The 19,044-nt window shown below is 31.0% G+C and overlaps 1 protein-coding gene across 1 annotated transcript; it reads right to left on the reverse strand.

The window, feature by feature from the left end:
- Positions 1 to 910: 910 nt before the first annotated feature.
- Positions 911 to 18,040, reverse strand: LOC126773375 (gonadotropin-releasing hormone receptor). Its single transcript, XM_050494304.1, has 5 exons — positions 17,381 to 18,040; positions 16,710 to 16,893; positions 7,161 to 7,360; positions 4,127 to 4,248; positions 911 to 1,046 (listed from the first exon to the last, which is right to left on the reverse strand). The coding sequence occupies exons 1-5, from the start codon at positions 18,038 to 18,040 to the stop codon at positions 917 to 919; spliced, it is 1,296 nt and encodes a 431-aa protein (XP_050350261.1). The 3' UTR covers positions 911 to 916.
- Positions 18,041 to 19,044: the final 1,004 nt, after the last annotated feature.

Raw genomic sequence — 19,044 nt, forward strand, 5'->3', positions numbered from 1 at the left:
ATACATAGATATTATAAAGATTTTTAATCTGCATAATTAAAATAATAGACCCAAATAAATATATTGAAATACATAACGTATGCTTATTTACAGCTATTTTATTTATGCACAAACAAATATAAATAAAAAAGAATGCCATAAGAAATTTTCTATTTTTATTTTATTATTTAAATTTTTGGAAGGTTGAGGAGTGAATAGACATTTTGAATGGTATATTGTATTGAATAGAAGAAATATGAAACACTTTTTTCACCGCCAATATGTCGCCAACCATGTGATCTATGATATGACGTCTCTTGTGCCTGTAATTATAATGGATTTCTAGGTCTCATCGTGAGTGAGCACACAATGGCAATATATTGCCGCTTAGTGATAGAAGATCGGATGATTTCACCTCCAGCCTCTGCGGACTTATCTCGAACTGTACGCCACTGTGTACCAGGCGGTACACTAATTAGGTATTTTCATATAACATTTCAATTAATACCATTTTAATAGTACTATTAACTTCCTTACATTTATTTTCGTGTTAAATTATGTTTTTTTTTTTTTAATAAAGGTTATGAATTTGCTCCAATAGCTCAAAATCTAACTTAATTATTAATATTTTGAAATATATTTTTACTTTTAGTTTATTTAGGAATTCGTAAAACGTTTCTCTTTATACATTTATTAACACTTTTTTAATATAATACAAAAACAAACTTAGCATCGCCATAATCTTATATATTATATAAGATTGAAATAATTTAAAAAAAAACTACTCATTAAAATCATATTATTATAACTATAACTATTTACATATTTAATATCTATCAGTACTAACAACACTTTAAAAATGACTAGTTCATTATCACTGCATCTAACAAGTTTCTTCAGCGATTGTACGAGTATTCTGAATGATTTTACTGATGGGTTATAATAAACTCATGTTTTGTCCATTTGAATATTTTGCTGACGATCTGAGAGATCGTATCGTTGTTAACCTAACGGATGAGGTGTTGTCACCGCGGCGGAGTAAAGATGCGTGCTGACCTCCAGATTCTCTGAAACAAATTACAAAATTTTCAATAATTCACTTCAATATAAAAGAGTTCCAAGGACTCTGTGGTAGCTTGCAGCTTGTGTGAGCTTATCTGGGTAAGTGCTATCCACTCATCATATGTTCTACTGCCACATAGTAATACTTAATATTGTTGTATTCTGATTTAAAGGGTAAGCGAGACAGGCACGAGTAACAACATCTTAGTTCCTAAAATTGGTAGCGCATTGACGATGTAAGGGAAATACAATCTCTATAAGTGGTGGAAACCATATACATATTCCACCGCCACTTATCAGTGCTTAGTATTATTGTGTTCCAGTTTGATGAGTGAGTGAGTTAGTGTAACAGGCACAAGCGACATAACAGTTCCCAAGTTGTCCAAAGCAGTTCCCAAGCTTCGTGGCACATATGGCAATGTATGTATATATGTAACAGCCTGTTAATGTCCCACTGCTGGACTAAGGCCTTTTCTACCTTTTTGAGGAGAAGGTTTGGACCTTATTCCACCACGCTGCTCCAATGCGGGTTGGTAGAATACACATGTGGCAGAATTTCAATGAAATTTAACACATGCAGGTTTCCTCACGATGTTTTCCTTCACCGTCAAGAACAAGATGAATTATAAACACAAATATGTCATATGGCAATGTAAGTAACTGTTAATATTTTTTACAGTGCCATTGTTTAAGGGCGGTGGTAACCACTTATCATCAGGGGGCACATTTTTCCATCCGTCTACCTATTTTTATTTTATATATTCTTACCCGAAAACATTTCCGGCCCGTTACGATTTCACTTAACATAATTATTTATTCTTTACAAGCTGCACTATTCGTTTTATGCGTATGGTATGTTTGAATCTTGAAATATATTATATGTTTATTTCCTAAGTATATCAAATTATTTTATAACTTTTTTCATCGTTAAATTGGTTGGAATAGATATTCTGTCAAAAACTATTATGTCCGCCATTTCACCAATAAAGTGGAGCGGGCGGCAAAGATACGCAGCCACAAAGGAAATTTAAAAAGTCACACGTCGAAATCTCTATAGTCGCCAATTTTCAAAACTCCCACAAAACTTTCCAGATAACTTCCTTGTGATTCAACTTTAGAATTTAAAATACCTTTGAAATAAATATATTCAAGACATCACAAGCGACAACTTCCATTTCAGTCTAACACGCTAAGCCAAGTTTACTTAAGCGAAAGGATTGTCTCATGGCGTATTAAGATTTTTAGGTTTCCTCTCAATATAGCCGAGATCATTTTTATTCGAAAAGAACAAAGAAAATGGCTTACGATCCAAGTCGTACATTATTAAATAATACGTCAGAAGTAAAATGTGTAATAATCTTATATTTCAATACTACTTTCTATGTGACTTTGTTCTTTTTCATTTTCTAAGAAAGTTGTTTAAATTTCGCAAATCAACAATTTGTTAATACAACTTGTGGTCGTAGGTCTAAATCTGTGTTCATAAGTATGAATGTATGTTTGTGAAAGTATAATATTTTGAAAATAAATCATGATATCGACTATAACATATACTTTTGGGAAGGTTTTTCTATATAAAGTATTAAGCTCTTTTACTAGCATAGACATGTTGTGTTTATTGATTAATTAATTTTCAGTCGATATCACAAATAGAATAGAATATGCTTTATTGTACAAAAGAGCTACAGAACCATTTTAAACACAAACACAAAAGAAACGAAAACTATTTTGTACAAAAGGCAAAATATTGTTCTTTAAATACTTACTATTCCTAATTCGATTCCAGATTCACTTTTGCAATCGTCGAAAATCGTTAGAAAATATAGAACATATGTATAATAAGTCTGCCTTTTTGTAACATATATTTAAGGTATAAATATCTTATTCGAAATCGCAATCAGTTTTTTTTTTTATGTAAACTGCATATTTTATCTATCAATTAACATACATTGGTAATTTATTACCACATTCTCAGACAAACTTGAAAGCCAATATTTATTCAAAAATCAGTATAGCTTAAAGCTAAAAAACGATAGTAAAAAAGCTACCTATTTTAAATGACTTTAGAGGTCCAAATACTTGAGACAGCTTAAGTAAGTGAAGGCGATTATTTACTCGTGGATCTTAATAATAGATCACGCGTATTTCAATTCTACGAAGAAAAACTGATCCTTCGTGTTTTGAATTTATTTCTATATAATATAATACTTTCGTGGTAGAAAAAAACGTGTCTGAGAAATCTTATCACATATAATATTTACACTAATGCATAGTAAATGAGGTCAAATTGTTCACAATGAGAGAAAAGGAGGCTTATAAGCCGTTCGATATATAGAAAAACATTCTTAAATAACAAACAACTAGGTATGCGAAATTTATTAAAACTAAATTCAAAGTGAAGTATGTGTAGTGTTACTAAGCATAGCCTTTGTTGTATACACAAATGTGATATGTATTTTTCCAAGTTCATAGTATTATCATCAAAACGTCATATCCAATATCTTATTTCAAATCTTTTCTCACCCAAGCCTATATAGTAGAATATTTGAATGATAATATAACAATTGGAGCATGTCGAAAGCTTTACTGTAACCAACGTATATTATAAAAACATTGTTTCTATTATTTAGAAGTTGAAATATCAATAACAATTTAGTAATACTTTGTAAATCTAACAATAGTTTCGTACAAGCATTTTTTTGTCATTTCTCTCTGGGAAATAGAAACTATTATTTTGATATCGTATACTTCGTTCACGAGAGTACTTATAATAAGATGACTGTTTATAACACAAAAGCTATCCACCGACCCGATTTAGGCTACGAAAACCGATTTCAACGTCGAATAGCCAATTACGCGAGAGGTAATAGATTTTATTTTCTTGAATTCAGAACCCGGTGGAACGGCAATACGGTACAGCTGGAGATAGATTAGGATTACTTACGACGACAACGTCCTAATTCCATAGCGCAACTGAGATTTTTTGCTAATATTAGGTCCAAATGATTCGTAGCTGTAAAAACTGGCAACTATAATCATATATATAAATATAGGTCGTCAGATTAAATGATATAAAAAATAGTACCTGTCACTATGTCTGGAACGTTTCTTTTTCGGCCATAAATGGAAAGCTCCGTATATGACCGGGTTGACTAGACTGTTTGACATACCGAAGAAAAATATTCCCGACTGCAGATCTTCACTTAACTGCAAGCAAATGAATTAAAATATTTAGGTATTATTCCAAAATTAAACCATCGATAATTTCAACGTACATTTCAGGCTACAAACTGACTATGTTTAATGTTTTGTAAAACTGGAGATTAACTACCACAGGATTATCTCAGAGGTTGTCGGTTTCGGCGGTTATTTCAGTCAAAATATATTTTATATAGTTGATTTTAATGACTACCTGGTTGGTCTAGTGGCTTGATGTAAGGCCGCAGACACGGAGGTCTTGGGTTCAATTACCAGGTCGGGCCAATAAACTCTGTACACTCTGTACTCTGTAAAACTGTGTACATTCCCTTTAAAAGCACGTAAAGCCTTTGGGTCTGCGCCTGAACTCTTTCTGGTCATGTTGGATTGCCGTCCCATCCGATTGTGAGAGTGAGGGAAGAGAGAGTGCACCTGTGTTTGCGCACACAATTGTGCTCTATAATATCTCCTGCGTTGGCTAATCTCTCTTGAGATTGACCGCCGTGGCCGAAATCGGTCTGGAGGACATTATTATTATTATCAGAATTTAATTTAATATATTACAATAATAAAATAATCTCGATACCGTTACACTGTTCATTCTTAATTGTTTGACATATATGTATCATAGACATATATTTTTTTATTAATTTGAACTATATAAACAAATGTAATTAAATGTACAATAATTTCATCAATAATAACCTTCTGACCGAGATTCGGCCACAGGGCTTAGGACTAGCGCAATATATAGTATACAGAATATATGTGTGTGCGAGCACAGATTCGCTCTCTATTGCCGTTATCTGTTAGTCAGATGAGATGAAAATTCTAAATCTGTCGACCGATAGTTTTTTGACATAAAACTCAATAATGCTTTAAATATTAAAGATAAAATTTTAGACACCATTTAATATAAATAAGTAAACTAAAATACATTTAATAAGAAAAAAATTTTCCACACATTTTTTACTGACAGAAAGTAAATGAAAGAGGAAAACGCTTTATTTTCTGTATTAAAGTAAAATATAAAATATTTAATAGACAAAAGCTAATTACGTTTCACGGTAGGGTATACTGCTTACAGAAAGTAAGCAGATGAAAAAGGAAAACGCTTTATTTGGCTTTTTTAAAGTAAAATATTTAATAGACGAAAAATAATTACGTTTCGCGGTAGGGTGTTGGGTTAGTGGTATCGACTCAGGGTTATTCTCTATAAATTATTTTCACAAAATCGCATAAAAGTCACATTATATGCTAGAAAATGCGTGAGTTAAACCATTATCCCAACCTCACTGCGCAATTAGAAGTTTGTTACCTACACGTAATCGAATTTCGCTTCCGTTTAAATTTGTATGTGGTATGTATTGCTTACCCTCAGGTCGGTATACATAACGTTGCCGTTTATGTATTTGCTTATTATAATAGTACTATATGTGTGTTATGTACTGGACACAAACATCCGTTCAAACACGCTCATGCAAAAATACAAGATAAAGAAATTGACAATATTAAATATGTTTTTGTGTTTGATCAAACCTGTCATTTAAATGAGATGTTGTGGTTGTTATATAATCTATAATCAACATATATTAAAAAAATGTTTGTATATTTCTCAAGTTATATGCATTTACACTGATTAAAACTGCATTTGTTACCGAGTAATTAATAATAATTTTAATTATTTAAAAAGATTAAAAAAAAACTACGAACTCAAAAGTATTATTATATAGCTAGTGTCACTCGGGACGTTACTTTAACGATTCTAAAGATATCTCATACACCCCAATTCCGTTAAGTAAATCAAATGTTAAAGTGGAATAAAGACTTACAGGAAACCTGAAAACATAAAAATCATAATTGTAAAAATTGTGTGTCAGTGGTTGAGAAAATCAATCTATTTGATGTGAAAATATTTTAAGTGAGTTTAAATATTAATAACTCAAACACTGGTGGTAGAGCTTTTTGCAAGTTCATCTGGGTAGGTTCCCCATCATCAGATAATCTACCGCAAAACAGCAGCACTTGGTATTGTTGTGTTCCGGTTTGGAGGGTGAGTGAGCCAGTGTAATTACAGGCATAAGAGACAACATCTTAGTTCCCAAGGTTGGTGGCGCATTGGTGACGTAAGCGATGGTTAACATTTCTTACAATGCCAATATCTAAGGGCTTTCCATCAGGTGGCCCATATGCTCGTCCACCTTCCTATTCTTCTATAAGAACGTCTTTTTAAAATTTTTATAAGTTATCATGGAAAAGTAACGTACGTTGCTTATAAATTATTTAAAAACCGATAATAACGCTCTCCGTTGTGTGACGCATGTGAGTGACTAGCCTACTAAGGATTTAATTGTTATTAAGTTTTAAAATCTTTACTGCATACAATATATAAATAAAACGATAAAACTCTAGTATCATAAAAAAACCATTGGGGATAGTGGGATAGTATTATGCGTTGATTAAACTATTAAGTTTTTTATTACAGTTGTGCAATATAAATAAGTGCAAACACCGTAAAATGACACATTATTCGTACTAGTTGTATGGAAATACAAATTCCGCTTACGTTTGGTTTGACAAAATGGTCTCGAGATTTCAAAATATTGGCAGGCAATTGTGATGGTTTGTTTTATTTCAATATATATTATGATAATTAATAATAATTAATTTCGTTAGCCAAAAGTGATTTTCCTAACGTCACGTACAAAGCGGTTATCCATATTAATATTATAAATGCTAAAGTAACTATATCTGTTGCGCTTTCATGGCTAAACTACTTAAGCGATTTTGATGAAATTTGATATGAAGCAAGCTTGAAACCCAAGAAAGGACATATGCTACTTTTTTATATCCTCTCCCTCTAACAAAACCTAACCTCTAGCGCGGGTGAAAACTAGTTTTATATAAAATGCAATACTTACATTTTTATCAGGATTAAGGAATGTAAATATAATCATCATCACATAATAGGGTGTCCACCATATTACAAACGCAGTTACAATTACAATTGACATCCTCAAAGATTTCATCTTGGCTCTGTCAATAAGCCGCCTACGGTTCATATCTGGTGTTAAAAATGTCGCCTGTCTCGAAACTTCCGGTAGAAACACCTTTTCGCTCTCTGCAAGAATATTGAATATTTTAAAATCAAATTATATACTAAAAAATTAAATTTATGTCTGAATGCCATAATTGAAAAGGAAAGGAAATTTAAAAAAATAATTTTACATTTAGGTTTATATACGAATATTTACTGAATTTGTATTTTTTTTAATACGTAGCCTTTTATGTATGCAAAGACACGACCGATTTCAAATGATATCGAGTTTCATATTCAATTTACAAATAAAGTAGATTTGGATTTATAATGGGAGGACATTAAATTGGATTAAATTATAGTTAATATAAGTATTATTAGTTGTTATAAAATTACATTCATGGGTATTTATAAACGGATACTAGCGCAGGATATAGTGAAACTGAGATTTTTTTGTCAAAAAAAAAAACAAATAACTTTTTACTACCTCACACACGATTTTAACCAAGAACCTCGGCATATGAACTCATCTTTAAAAGCTAGCCACTAAAACAATAAATCATAACATATGTACATAAAATAAATAAATTAACATCACATTTCTTTTGATTTGTAATATTTTTTATAAATACAAGACACTTGAATAGTATGAATACTAAAATTTGATTATAATTCTAAACGATCATTATAATTTATTTCCACTCAAATGTTAAATATCTTCTCTACCAATATAAACGACGAGACCTTGGATTTAAAATATTCGGCGTTAATAAATTGCGAAGGGCCCTCTTCATTTTACATACATATGTGTGTGTTTGAAAAGTAAATAAGCGCAATCGGGAGACCATTTTCATATATTAAAGGTTTTTATATGTATGACACAATGTTTTTACATAAACAATAGTAAACTATGATAGTTATAATCACTATACACTTACACACTTACACACTATCGATTACACGTCATGCAGGCACTGCTATCAAGCGAAATAGCGGTAAAAACATATGTACGATTATGTCTTTTTATAGAATAGGAAGGCGGACGAGCATATGGCCCACCTGATGGTAAGTGGTCATAAACGCCCTTAGAGAATGGCATTGTAAGAAATGTCAACCATCGCTTACATAGCCAATGCGCCACCAACCTTGGGAACTATGATTTTATGTCCCTTGTGCCTGTAATTACATATCAAGTACTGTTGTTTTGAGGTTGAATATCTGATGAGTGGGGGGGGGACCTACCCAGACGAGCTTGCACAAAGCCCTACCACCGATTTTTTTTTATTTTGATTGATTTCAATACGATGTTGAATTAAAATCTTCCTATACATTTCTTTACACTCCGATAGTGGTTACTATTTTCTAGTGAAGATGAGCCTTAACAATTACTATTTTATTATATTCGAATAATTATAATCTGTTGTTTAAGAATTTTCAGTTTTAATAAAAATAACATAATCAGTGGATCACTGAACAAATGAAGCACGAATTTGATTTTTGTAATTTGAGTGTTGTGTGTATGTACGTAACACCGTAAATATGAATTTTCGATACGTTAAACAAGCAATTCCGATGTGTATAATGAAACATATAATTACTTTATCTAGTGACGCAAGATGCGTATGAAAGGATTACCTGGCAGTGACCGCTTTTCATAATGAAAAGCGGTCACTTTCGATATCATTTTCGATATCAACGTTAATTTCAAACATAGTTTTTTTTTTGTAACAAATAATGACGCCTATGATGTGACGAATCTTTATACTAAATTTTTACTTTTTTTTAATATTCTGTAATGAATCAAAATCTATTTTTGATTTGATTTGACACATGTGGTTCAAACCCGGGCAAGAATCACTGAAGTTTCATGTGCTTAATTAATTTTAATTTGTGTTTGTAATTGAATCGGTGAATAAAACTTATTAAATCATTTTAAAATATTTTATTAGAGGATGAATAATGTATCTATATGCCCTTAAGAGACAGCAAAACTTACCTATCAACAAAAATATTCTCAAAGAGAGTATAAATCAGATAGACGGTCGTGGGAAAAGTCTGCTGTCTTTTTCTTGTCTTGTTATAAAGTCTGCGCCGACCGTAAATAAATGGAATAAGTGAATGATTTCATTTACGTTCATTTTATTCTTTATTTTTAAACAATTCGGTTTGCTGGGGAAACAAAAATTTTTATTATAATATTATGTTGATTAATTATCTAACTGTAGACAATTTTAAAAGATAACCAATCTTCAGATTTTTTGTTAAAATTCTTAACAAAACATCTAATATAATATATTATATTTGTTTATTATCGTTAACTATGTTATTTTGTATTTTGTGAAAACTACGGTCAGTATCATTTTTTTATTTTCCAAGCATAGCGGAATAATGTTGCGCTTAAATACTTAAAAATTAAAACCTTACTTTCGCTATTCTCTATCTATATTAATATTATAAATGCAAACAGTAACTCTGTCCGTCTGTTTCGTTTTCATAACTAAGCTACTGAAGCGATTTTAATGAAGTTTAGTATCAGAAGCAAGTTTGAACATCAAGAAAGGAAATAAGTTACTTTTTGTCCCCCGCCCAAAAGTACGAGCAAAGCTGCAGACGAAAACTAGTTACCTCTAAAAGTCATAATCCAACTGACGGCAGGACAGCAATCCAACAAAACTCGATAGAATTCAAGCGTGGGACTAATGGATTAACATGATTTCCGAAGCACGGAAGTGTTAATGCTGCCAATTATCAAACATCGGGCTGTGACTGAGAATTTCTCGACAAAAAACCCAATTACTTTCAATTCGCCTGAACCTTAATTATATGCCAGATTGTACGGATTTATAGTTTTATAAGGAACAAGACCAACAAGTTGCCTCGTTATTTATGTCGGTTGCACATAATGTTTGGCCGATACATTTACTAGCAACAATTTGTAGTAAAAAAGAGAAATAATTGAATGACATGGTTGGGATGGAGAGGAGTCTTGTTCGGTAAAATAATGCGTTTGATTTATCTTTGAAATTTATAACAAAGATATAACTTCAAGTATAATATAGTCTTAATGTTGTTACTTAACTTTTACTTCTTAGTCAGGAAAATCGAATAGTGAATTTACTCGGTGTCATAATTGAACAACAAATATGTTGATCAAACAAAATAAAAAAAGAAATATTGAATCAACAAAAAAAGTATAGGCACATTTTTATAAAATCACTCAATGCTTTAATTTGATTGAAAGTCTTCGATTCGTTTTCATTTTGTAATCCACGTCTAACATCGATTCTTGTCAACGCTGTGTTAGGCAGAATAATAGCGTACATTGCTCGTTGTACGGTTTTTATACGAGCCTGTAGTGGTAACGGATAAAATTGTATGTCACAACCATCTACAACCGTCAATTAATGCGGTTTCGTCGTATCGTGAATAATCACGTCTAATATATTCACTTGCATATAAGAAAGCACTCTATTAGAAACCTTTTGTAATACTGTCATTGTTACGTCGTAAAATATATAAACGCAGTCTTTTATAATTTGAGATTTTGATAGTTTTGTTAATTATACAATTCATTATACACGGCACTATTTAATTGGAATTTTTTTTTTTGCTACATAGGCTCTACGGAAAATGTCTGCAGGCTTTTATGGCAAGCCTGTCTTCTACCATTTTTTGATATATAGGTTAGTCTCTTTCCATGGTAAACGTAGTTAGAGATGCCTCCGAGTGATGGGGCAGATCTATTCTTCATTCTAATTACTGTACAATATTTACTTCGTTTATTATTATAATATTATATTTTTTTGTTTAATTTATTGTTTTGTATTCATATGTTATTGGTACGTATAGTATTACTTTAAAGTAAACTAAAATAACAGCCTGTGAATACATTGAAATTCAATGGTGTTTGTTTTGAACTCGAAATCATCGGTTGAAATTCATATCTTCTAACCACTGGGCTATCGACCCTTTGTTGAACGACTGAAAATTGAAAAATACTACTATGTTGGATAATATTTTCGATCACCACTTTAAATTGTAAAGCTCTGTAAAAGTGACTTGTTAAAGAAAAAATCTAATTTTATTATTTGACGAATCATACACAAACGATAATTAATTTTATATGTAATACGACCTTTCTTTGGTATACTTCAAGTTTTACCAGCGAATAAATAATAATCATAACTTCGAGCTAAGTTTAATTAATAATCGCCGATAATATGGAGTTTAAATAAACTTATACATGTTTAAAATTATTTCGAGTAACATCCAACAAATCTAACACCAACGTTAGATCAAATCGAATAGATTTGTTGAATCGATTAAAGAGATAGGAGATATTAAACTATATTATTATCTATATAAGTATGTATTTACAAAAAAGAAAAATAGTATATTTATATTAGTACATGTTATATCAGTTGTCTGGTTTCCATAGTACAAGCTCTGTACAAGCTTAATTTGGGATCAGATAGCCGTGTGTGAAAAATGTCCCAGGATATTATTATTAAAACAAATAAGTAAATAAAAATATATTATGTGTTTGTGGATAGAGTAGGTTTTTTATTTTTATTTTATTAATATTTCCACATACTTAAGGTGAAGTAGGTTTATTTTGTCGATGTGGGTGATTGTTTGTGTGTGTATGTGTGTGTGTGTGTCTTTGCAAAAATATTACAATTTTGCCAGATTGTCAAAAAATACAAAATATGTTTATCTATGTATATACAATTAGACTATTTGTTTGTATTATTACAGCTTATACGTTTAGGACATATTATGTAGGCTAAATATGTACATATTTTCAAAAAACTAATTTAGAGGTGTGTAGATCACAACATGTACATATATATATATGAGTGGTATTTCGCTTACATGTATATATAATTATTAATATTGATAGTTGCTAAGCTGATTTTAGCCACGGTTGTCGTTTTCAGAGACAATCCAAATGAGAGGAGATATTGTAGGGCACAAGATCAAAACAGCAACACTCTATTATTACCAGACTTACAGTTTTTTTTTTTTACATTAAATTATTAAGCTATATAAAAGAAGTAACATTACTAATTATTACATATAACTTTTAAAAGGAAAGTGCTTAATTTTTGAATTTTTGTTTATGTTATAGCTAGGCGGATAGGCAAATGGGCCACCAGATGTTAAGTGGTCACCACTTCAGAATTTAATTATTCTACAATTAAAGATATCCGTATGGATAAGTTCGCATTGATACGTGTACAATTTAAAAACACATTAGAGAATAAAGAACAACACTTTATATTGATGTAATCTGGTCACTAGTGTAAATTGAGGTACAAGAGATTTACTGGTGGTAGGGCTTTGTGCAAGCTCGTCTGGGTAGGTACTACCCACTCATCAGATATTCTACCGCAAAATAGCAGTACTTGTTATTGTTGTGTTCCGGTTTGAAGGGTGAGTGAGCCAGTGTAATTACAGGCACAAGGGATATAACATCTTAGTTCCCAAGGTTGGTGGTCCCAAGCGATGGTTTACATTTCTTACAATGCCATTGTCTAGGGGCATTTGGTGACCACTTACCATCAGGTGGCCCATATGCTCGTCCACCTTCCTATTCTATATAAAGAGATATTGCGATGAATTGGTGTTAGAAATGTGAACATTTCATACAGTGTCAGAGTCAAAGAGGCAAAGTTGACCACTGACATTGACAATTAGGAATCATTTTTGCTTATCTTATCATGGATTTAAAATAGTATTGATTCTGATTTTGAGCGAAAATTAATCGTGAAAGCTTAATTTTAGGTCGCAATTTTACTTTCAATTTTTTTAACCCAACACGGCCTATTTGTTGAGATACCAAATTTCTGAATGCCTAAATTTAATACCTTTGATAAAAAGCTTGGAACAAGTATTTATGGATTTTCATGCTGGATAAATAACAACGTAATTAACATTCAAATTATGTTATTTAATTTGTGAAAAAACAGTAACTACTGATTTACTTGCCATTTTTAGGTACAATTTAAATTTCAAACCGGTAAGAGATTTAATTTTATTTTAATGTTGTGACGACTAAAGAGTGATTAACAGTACAGAAGCAGTTCCAACTGTTAATGTCCCACTGCTGGGATAAGGTCTCCTCTCCCTTTTGAGGAGAAAAAGTGATTATAAGAAGGTAAAAAGGTATTGAATAAATAATGTTTCGATTTTGGTGATGAATTTCTTCGGTGTTTTGTTTTTTTCTCTTTTGTAAGTAGAAATCTGAATATATTTTCTACTGTAATATTTAAAGTAAATATAAATTAAAGTTGAAGTTTCTAAAACAAACTTTTACATTAAGTGCGCTATTCTAAAAATTATAAGCTTATGGTATTTAAGAAGAATTTAATGAGAATTGACACCGTTCTACCTTATCCCTATTCAACCTTTTGAGTTTACGAGAAGCCAATTCTTTGTAAATGTCTTTGTAATGTTTAAACCCAGAAGTTTTGGAAAAGTTTATTACCTCTTTAGATGTTGAATTTCATAAAATCTGTTCTCTAATAATCCTCACTCATTAAAAGGAAACCTGCTAAATTCCAAGGTAGTGGCTTTTATAGTTAGAAAAAAAACTTTATGATTTAATAAGTGGTATTACTATAAAAATCTACTACATGATTACAATTTGTAATGAAAAGGATCCATATATTAATTTCCGAATGTTAAAAGTTTTGAATTTTAGAGGTTATACGCTGGTCCGACGCGGATTAGTTGCGACGTTTTGTCTGATATGTGCAATTGTTTCATTTACTATTAAGCACAAGATAGATTATAAAAAAATTAGAATAAGAAAGTGTTCGAACTGGCTTTTACTTGCTACTTTTATTTGCTTACGTAAACGTGCTGAATAGCCAGTATTATATAAATAAAATTATTAGTTTTTACTTGAGATTTTTATATTTTATAGGCATTCACTTTATTAATAGAACTGTCACATACCTTCGGGCCTAAGATGTTATATCCGTTGCGCCTGTTGTTGTATTTAGTAAAGTCCGTTTTTTTATTTGATATTATAAAAAGATTAATTGATGTGTATTAATATAACATTAAATAATAAGGGTTTAAGTCCTTGAAGAATAAGTGAAAACTAGCACGCATACGAAGCCATATGAAAATTTTAATATTATCCTGCTATATGGTATAAATTTAATGTATTACTGTAACACAAGGGGTGTTACCATTTACCAGAGGTTAAGAAAATGTATATTTCGTGTATTATGGTTCACAAAAAGGCATACGTGTTCGCGTATGCTTTTTTGTGAACCATATTGTTATTTTGTTTTTTTTTTTATAATGTAGGACGTTCAAATGGACCACCTAATGATAAGTGATCACCAACGCCCATAAACGTGGCGTAAGAAATATTAACCATTTCTTACATCACCAAGGCGCCACAAACTTTGGAAACTAAGATGTTATGTCCCTTGTGCCTGTAATTACACTGGCTCACTCACCCTTAAAACCGGAACACAACAATACCAAGTACTGCTGTTTAACGGTAGAATATCTGAGGTGTGGGTGGTATCTACCCAGACAAGCTTGCACAAAACACCAGTTTGGGTATATCTTGATCTAATAGTCTTATTTGTAAATCTTTTTGCTTCAGATAGCCCATTTATGGAGAAAGGCTTTATACGTATGACGCTGACGTCCCTTTGGTGGTAAAAGAGTATCGACGTATGATATTATAAAACCGGTAGTAAGTAAAACAATGCGTCATGTACAGGTTGTCGCTGATAATGTTTCCTTTTGAGATTAATTATGTTATCATTTTTATAAAATGAAGTAATAAGTTATTATTATTTATATAGTTATTACTATTTGAATATAATAATAAGTTATTATTATTTATATAGTTATTATTATTAGTTATTACTATTTGATCACACCAAGATTTAACGTACTGCAAAGTTGTGTAGCTCATAACTGTTTGAAGGTTCGAAACCCTTCACTTTGAAGTACATTTTCAGTTATTTTGACAGTGGTTTTAAAATTTTCTTTTAAGCTTTTTTTTATTTGACGAGCCGTTTGGCGTGGTTGGTAGGTACCTGCCTTTCACGCCGAAGGTTGTGGGTTCGATTCCCATCCAGGACAGACATTTGTGTGCATGAACATGTCTGTTTGTCCTGAGTCTGGGTGTAATTATCTATATAAGTATGTATTTACAAAAGAAAAGTAGTATATGTAATATATCAGTTGTCTGGTTTCCATGGCACAAGCTCTGCTTAATTTGGGATCAGATGGCCGTGTGTGAATAAAGTCCCAGGATATTATTATTATTATTATTATTTATATTTATTTTCTGAACGTTTTACATCCAATGACAATTACTAGCTTAAATTATAAGGAGAAAATTGTAATATTTATTTGTATAAAATCTTTAAAAGGTATTTAACCTTATCAATTTTTATACGGATTAATATTCCATATTAAAAAGAAAAACATTGAAATCGGTCTAGCCAATATCGAGAAGTTAATGAATGATAAATAATGTACATATATTGCATAAAATAATATCAAATAAAGAAAAAGCTTCTTAAATGTCACAGTACTGTCCCAGTACTAGGCAAATACCTCCTCTCCCTTTGAAGAGAAGGATTTCGCATAACATGCAGGTTGTTTTCATGAAGTTTGCTTTTATTGTTGAGCACATGATTGTAAACACAAATTAATTGCAATATAATCAGCGCTGCTTGCTTGGGTTTGATCCGCGATCTTCGATTTAGATTTATCCGCTCTAACCACTGGGCCATATTTATTCCATAAAATAAAATACCTACGTTTCTATAATATAACTTCCTCATTTATAAGAACTTGATTAATTAATTGAGTTTATTACATAGAAATCCTTAAACTGTCTGGCAAATTTTGATTTATGTGATCTCACACCGATAATATATTACACATTTACAGATACCCACACACAGTTTATGGCATTTATATTATAAGACATGAATTATAAGATAATTAATTTATAAATCATGGTTGAACGGGTAAAACATTTGGTAGTCACTTAAATATAATCCTTTAGGGGATAGAGGGTATATTTACAGAACGCTGTTATAATTGTTAGGACGTGTACACGTGCTGCGGATGGTAATATCTGAAATTCGATATTAATATTGTTTAAATAGAAACATATGGTTTTCAACGTTATTTATATGCTTGATGTTTTCTTTTAAGAAACGTTCACTACGTTTCTTAAAAGAAAACATTTTCCGAACAAACTCTTTAAAAGTTATATTTTATATAAATGTGACTGAAAAAAAAAGACTGTAATATTTTTGTTGTTATCTGTTTTATTTTATTATATAGCCTCAATGACTCGATGGTTTACGTTTCACCTAGCGATATTAAAGCCGCTAATTCGACTATAAAAAATAAATTTGAAAAGTAAACGAATACTTACTTGCTATAGTTCTCACTGTTGAAACATATGTCGAAATTAATACAATAAGTGGCAATATAAACATAAATACGAGTGACAATGTCGTGTAGGCTTGCTCTTGCCATCTCTCCGTATAAAAACCATGTGTCACACATTGATAAAAGTCTTCGATGAACGGTCCTTTAGCAACTCGAAAAACCACTGTCTGAAACAAGATTTATGATTAAACGGTTCGAAATTTAAAATAGCTCTGGGAATTTCTGGTACGATTACGTCAAAACCAATCTAGATATCAAATTTTGGATTTAGTTTATCTTTTTGTAATACAAATTTGCAATAAATTGGGTTGTTTATAATATTTACGTCTCTTATATTAATGTTCTTATTCTTAATATATTAAAATACATTTTATAAAAGAAAACAACATAATTTTAAGAAAACAATGAATTGCAAAAAATTTAACGTAACTTTGGCAGTGAAATGACAATTTTATTCTAAAAAATAATATATATTTAATAGTTTGTTTCATGATATAAAAAAATCCAAAAAAATATATAATGAGTATGTTCTCAACTGCGGTACACAAATAAATAGTTATAATTTTATGTAATTATATTTCATGCACATCCTAATTAGAAGATTAATAAAAATCTTAATAGTCATTATTTATAAAAAAAAACTGTTATACTAACCTGTGGTATGCTTAGTATAAAACTTAGACTCCAAGCTATAATGACAAGTCTTCCACTCCTCGTTGACGTAGCCATACTTTTCATTGGATATTTGACAGCTAACCATCGATCAACTCCGATCAACACTAGTATAAATGTACTTAAATACAAGGCAAACATTTGCAAAAATTTAAACAATTTGCAACCGATATTACCCGCGTACCATTGAACGGCAAAAGACCAACCTGCTTCTCCCGCTATGCAGAATATTGTTACAAGTAAATCTGCTATACTGAGTTGGAATATAAGACTATATATGGCAGTCCAAGATGGCCGTGCTCTTCTTCGACATCTCTTGCCTCTTTGCACACTTATTATAGTCGCACAGTTTCCAAATAATGATAACATAGCCAATACAGATAGGACAGTCGCTCGTATAATAGTGCTTCGGGTTAAAACAGGTGCGTGGTCCAAGCACATAATCTGAGTACCATTATAAACATATATGTGGTTTGTTACATCATCACTTAAAGTTTCATTCATTAAATGAGCTTTCAAACATTTCTCTATGGGCCACGTATTTATTCCCATTAGCACATCGCTGAATTCTCTTTGAAGTGTCAACTCGCTGGCATAAAGTAAGTCATTAAATAATGTGGTATTGCTGCCTACGCTTTCCATGTTTCGTCATGCGTAGTCAGTGATACTTTTGTTTGTGATCTGAAACAAAGTTACACATTATTACTTAAAGTTTTGTAATTACTTTTTAAATGGTAATATTTATTTGATTTGTATCGTTATTATAAATAAACACAAGACTCGGTCATTTATGGCATTCTGATATATTTTGTGCCACGCCACAAAAGCTATCTAAGGAAGTTCTTAATAAATTTTCACTAAAATTGAGCTCAATAATGTAAAGAGTTTATTTATTGGTTATTGTAAAGGTTAATAAACAAATAATAAGTTATACAGCTTCTTGTACTGATAAAATATTTTATTTACTTTTATCTATCTTCTGCTATTTTATGTACTATGCTATTTTATAAGTTACTGTGTAAAATTTGATACAACAATAAGAATGATAAAGTTTTAATAGAAGAAAAGAAGATTATGAATTTGCGTATAAAATATTTCATTCTTTGTTTGATATTATTTGGATTTATGAGATTATTATATGAATGGGTTCTCGACCACAATCACACCTGATGCGAAGTGAGGATTTGGCTTAAAATTAAGCGATTGATCGGAATAATAGAAGCCATACTCATATAATTAAAGCCAATAACTGTTTATTAAATATAGAAGTATAACTTGCTTATTGAGTGTCCAAAATCTAACACCGGTTCGGAGATAAACACTCTCAGACCTGAGAGTGTTTGTTTTAACAACTAAATTTTACAATTATAGGTTTTATACAATAATAGAATTGTAAACAAATATAATAAAATAATATTTATGAAATGGCCTGGAGGCAATTGTTTTATTCCCAAGGTAAGCAATCATCATATCAAAATTGAAGACTATAGATTATGATATCAATAACAAATGGAATCTGCTTCACGCTAGCTAATTGTTCGATAATAGAAAGGCACGCAAAGGAGCACGCTCCACAAAAATAAACATAGAAAACCGTTCAACAACCAATTCTACGATAGTACTCGTGATCTTCTAGCTTGGCAGAT

This window comes from Nymphalis io, chromosome 14 (genome assembly GCF_905147045.1).
Source record: "Nymphalis io chromosome 14, ilAglIoxx1.1, whole genome shotgun sequence".
NCBI lineage: Eukaryota > Metazoa > Arthropoda > Insecta > Lepidoptera > Nymphalidae > Nymphalis > Nymphalis io.

What these genes read in the sequence shown, in the direction of transcription:
- LOC126773375 (XM_050494304.1), bottom strand. Translation starts at nt 18,040, where the DNA reads ATGGAAAGCGTAGGCAGCAATACCACATTATTTAATGACTTACTTTAT. An exon ending in TTATACTAAGCATACCACAG is followed by an intron (nt 16,894 to 17,380) that starts GTTAGTATAACA and finishes ATCTTGTTTCAG; the next exon opens with ACAGTGGTTTTTCGAGTTGC. An exon ending in TCCTTAATCCTGATAAAAAT is followed by an intron (nt 4,249 to 7,160) that starts GTAAGTATTGCA and finishes ATTTGCTTGCAG; the next exon opens with TTAAGTGAAGATCTGCAGTC.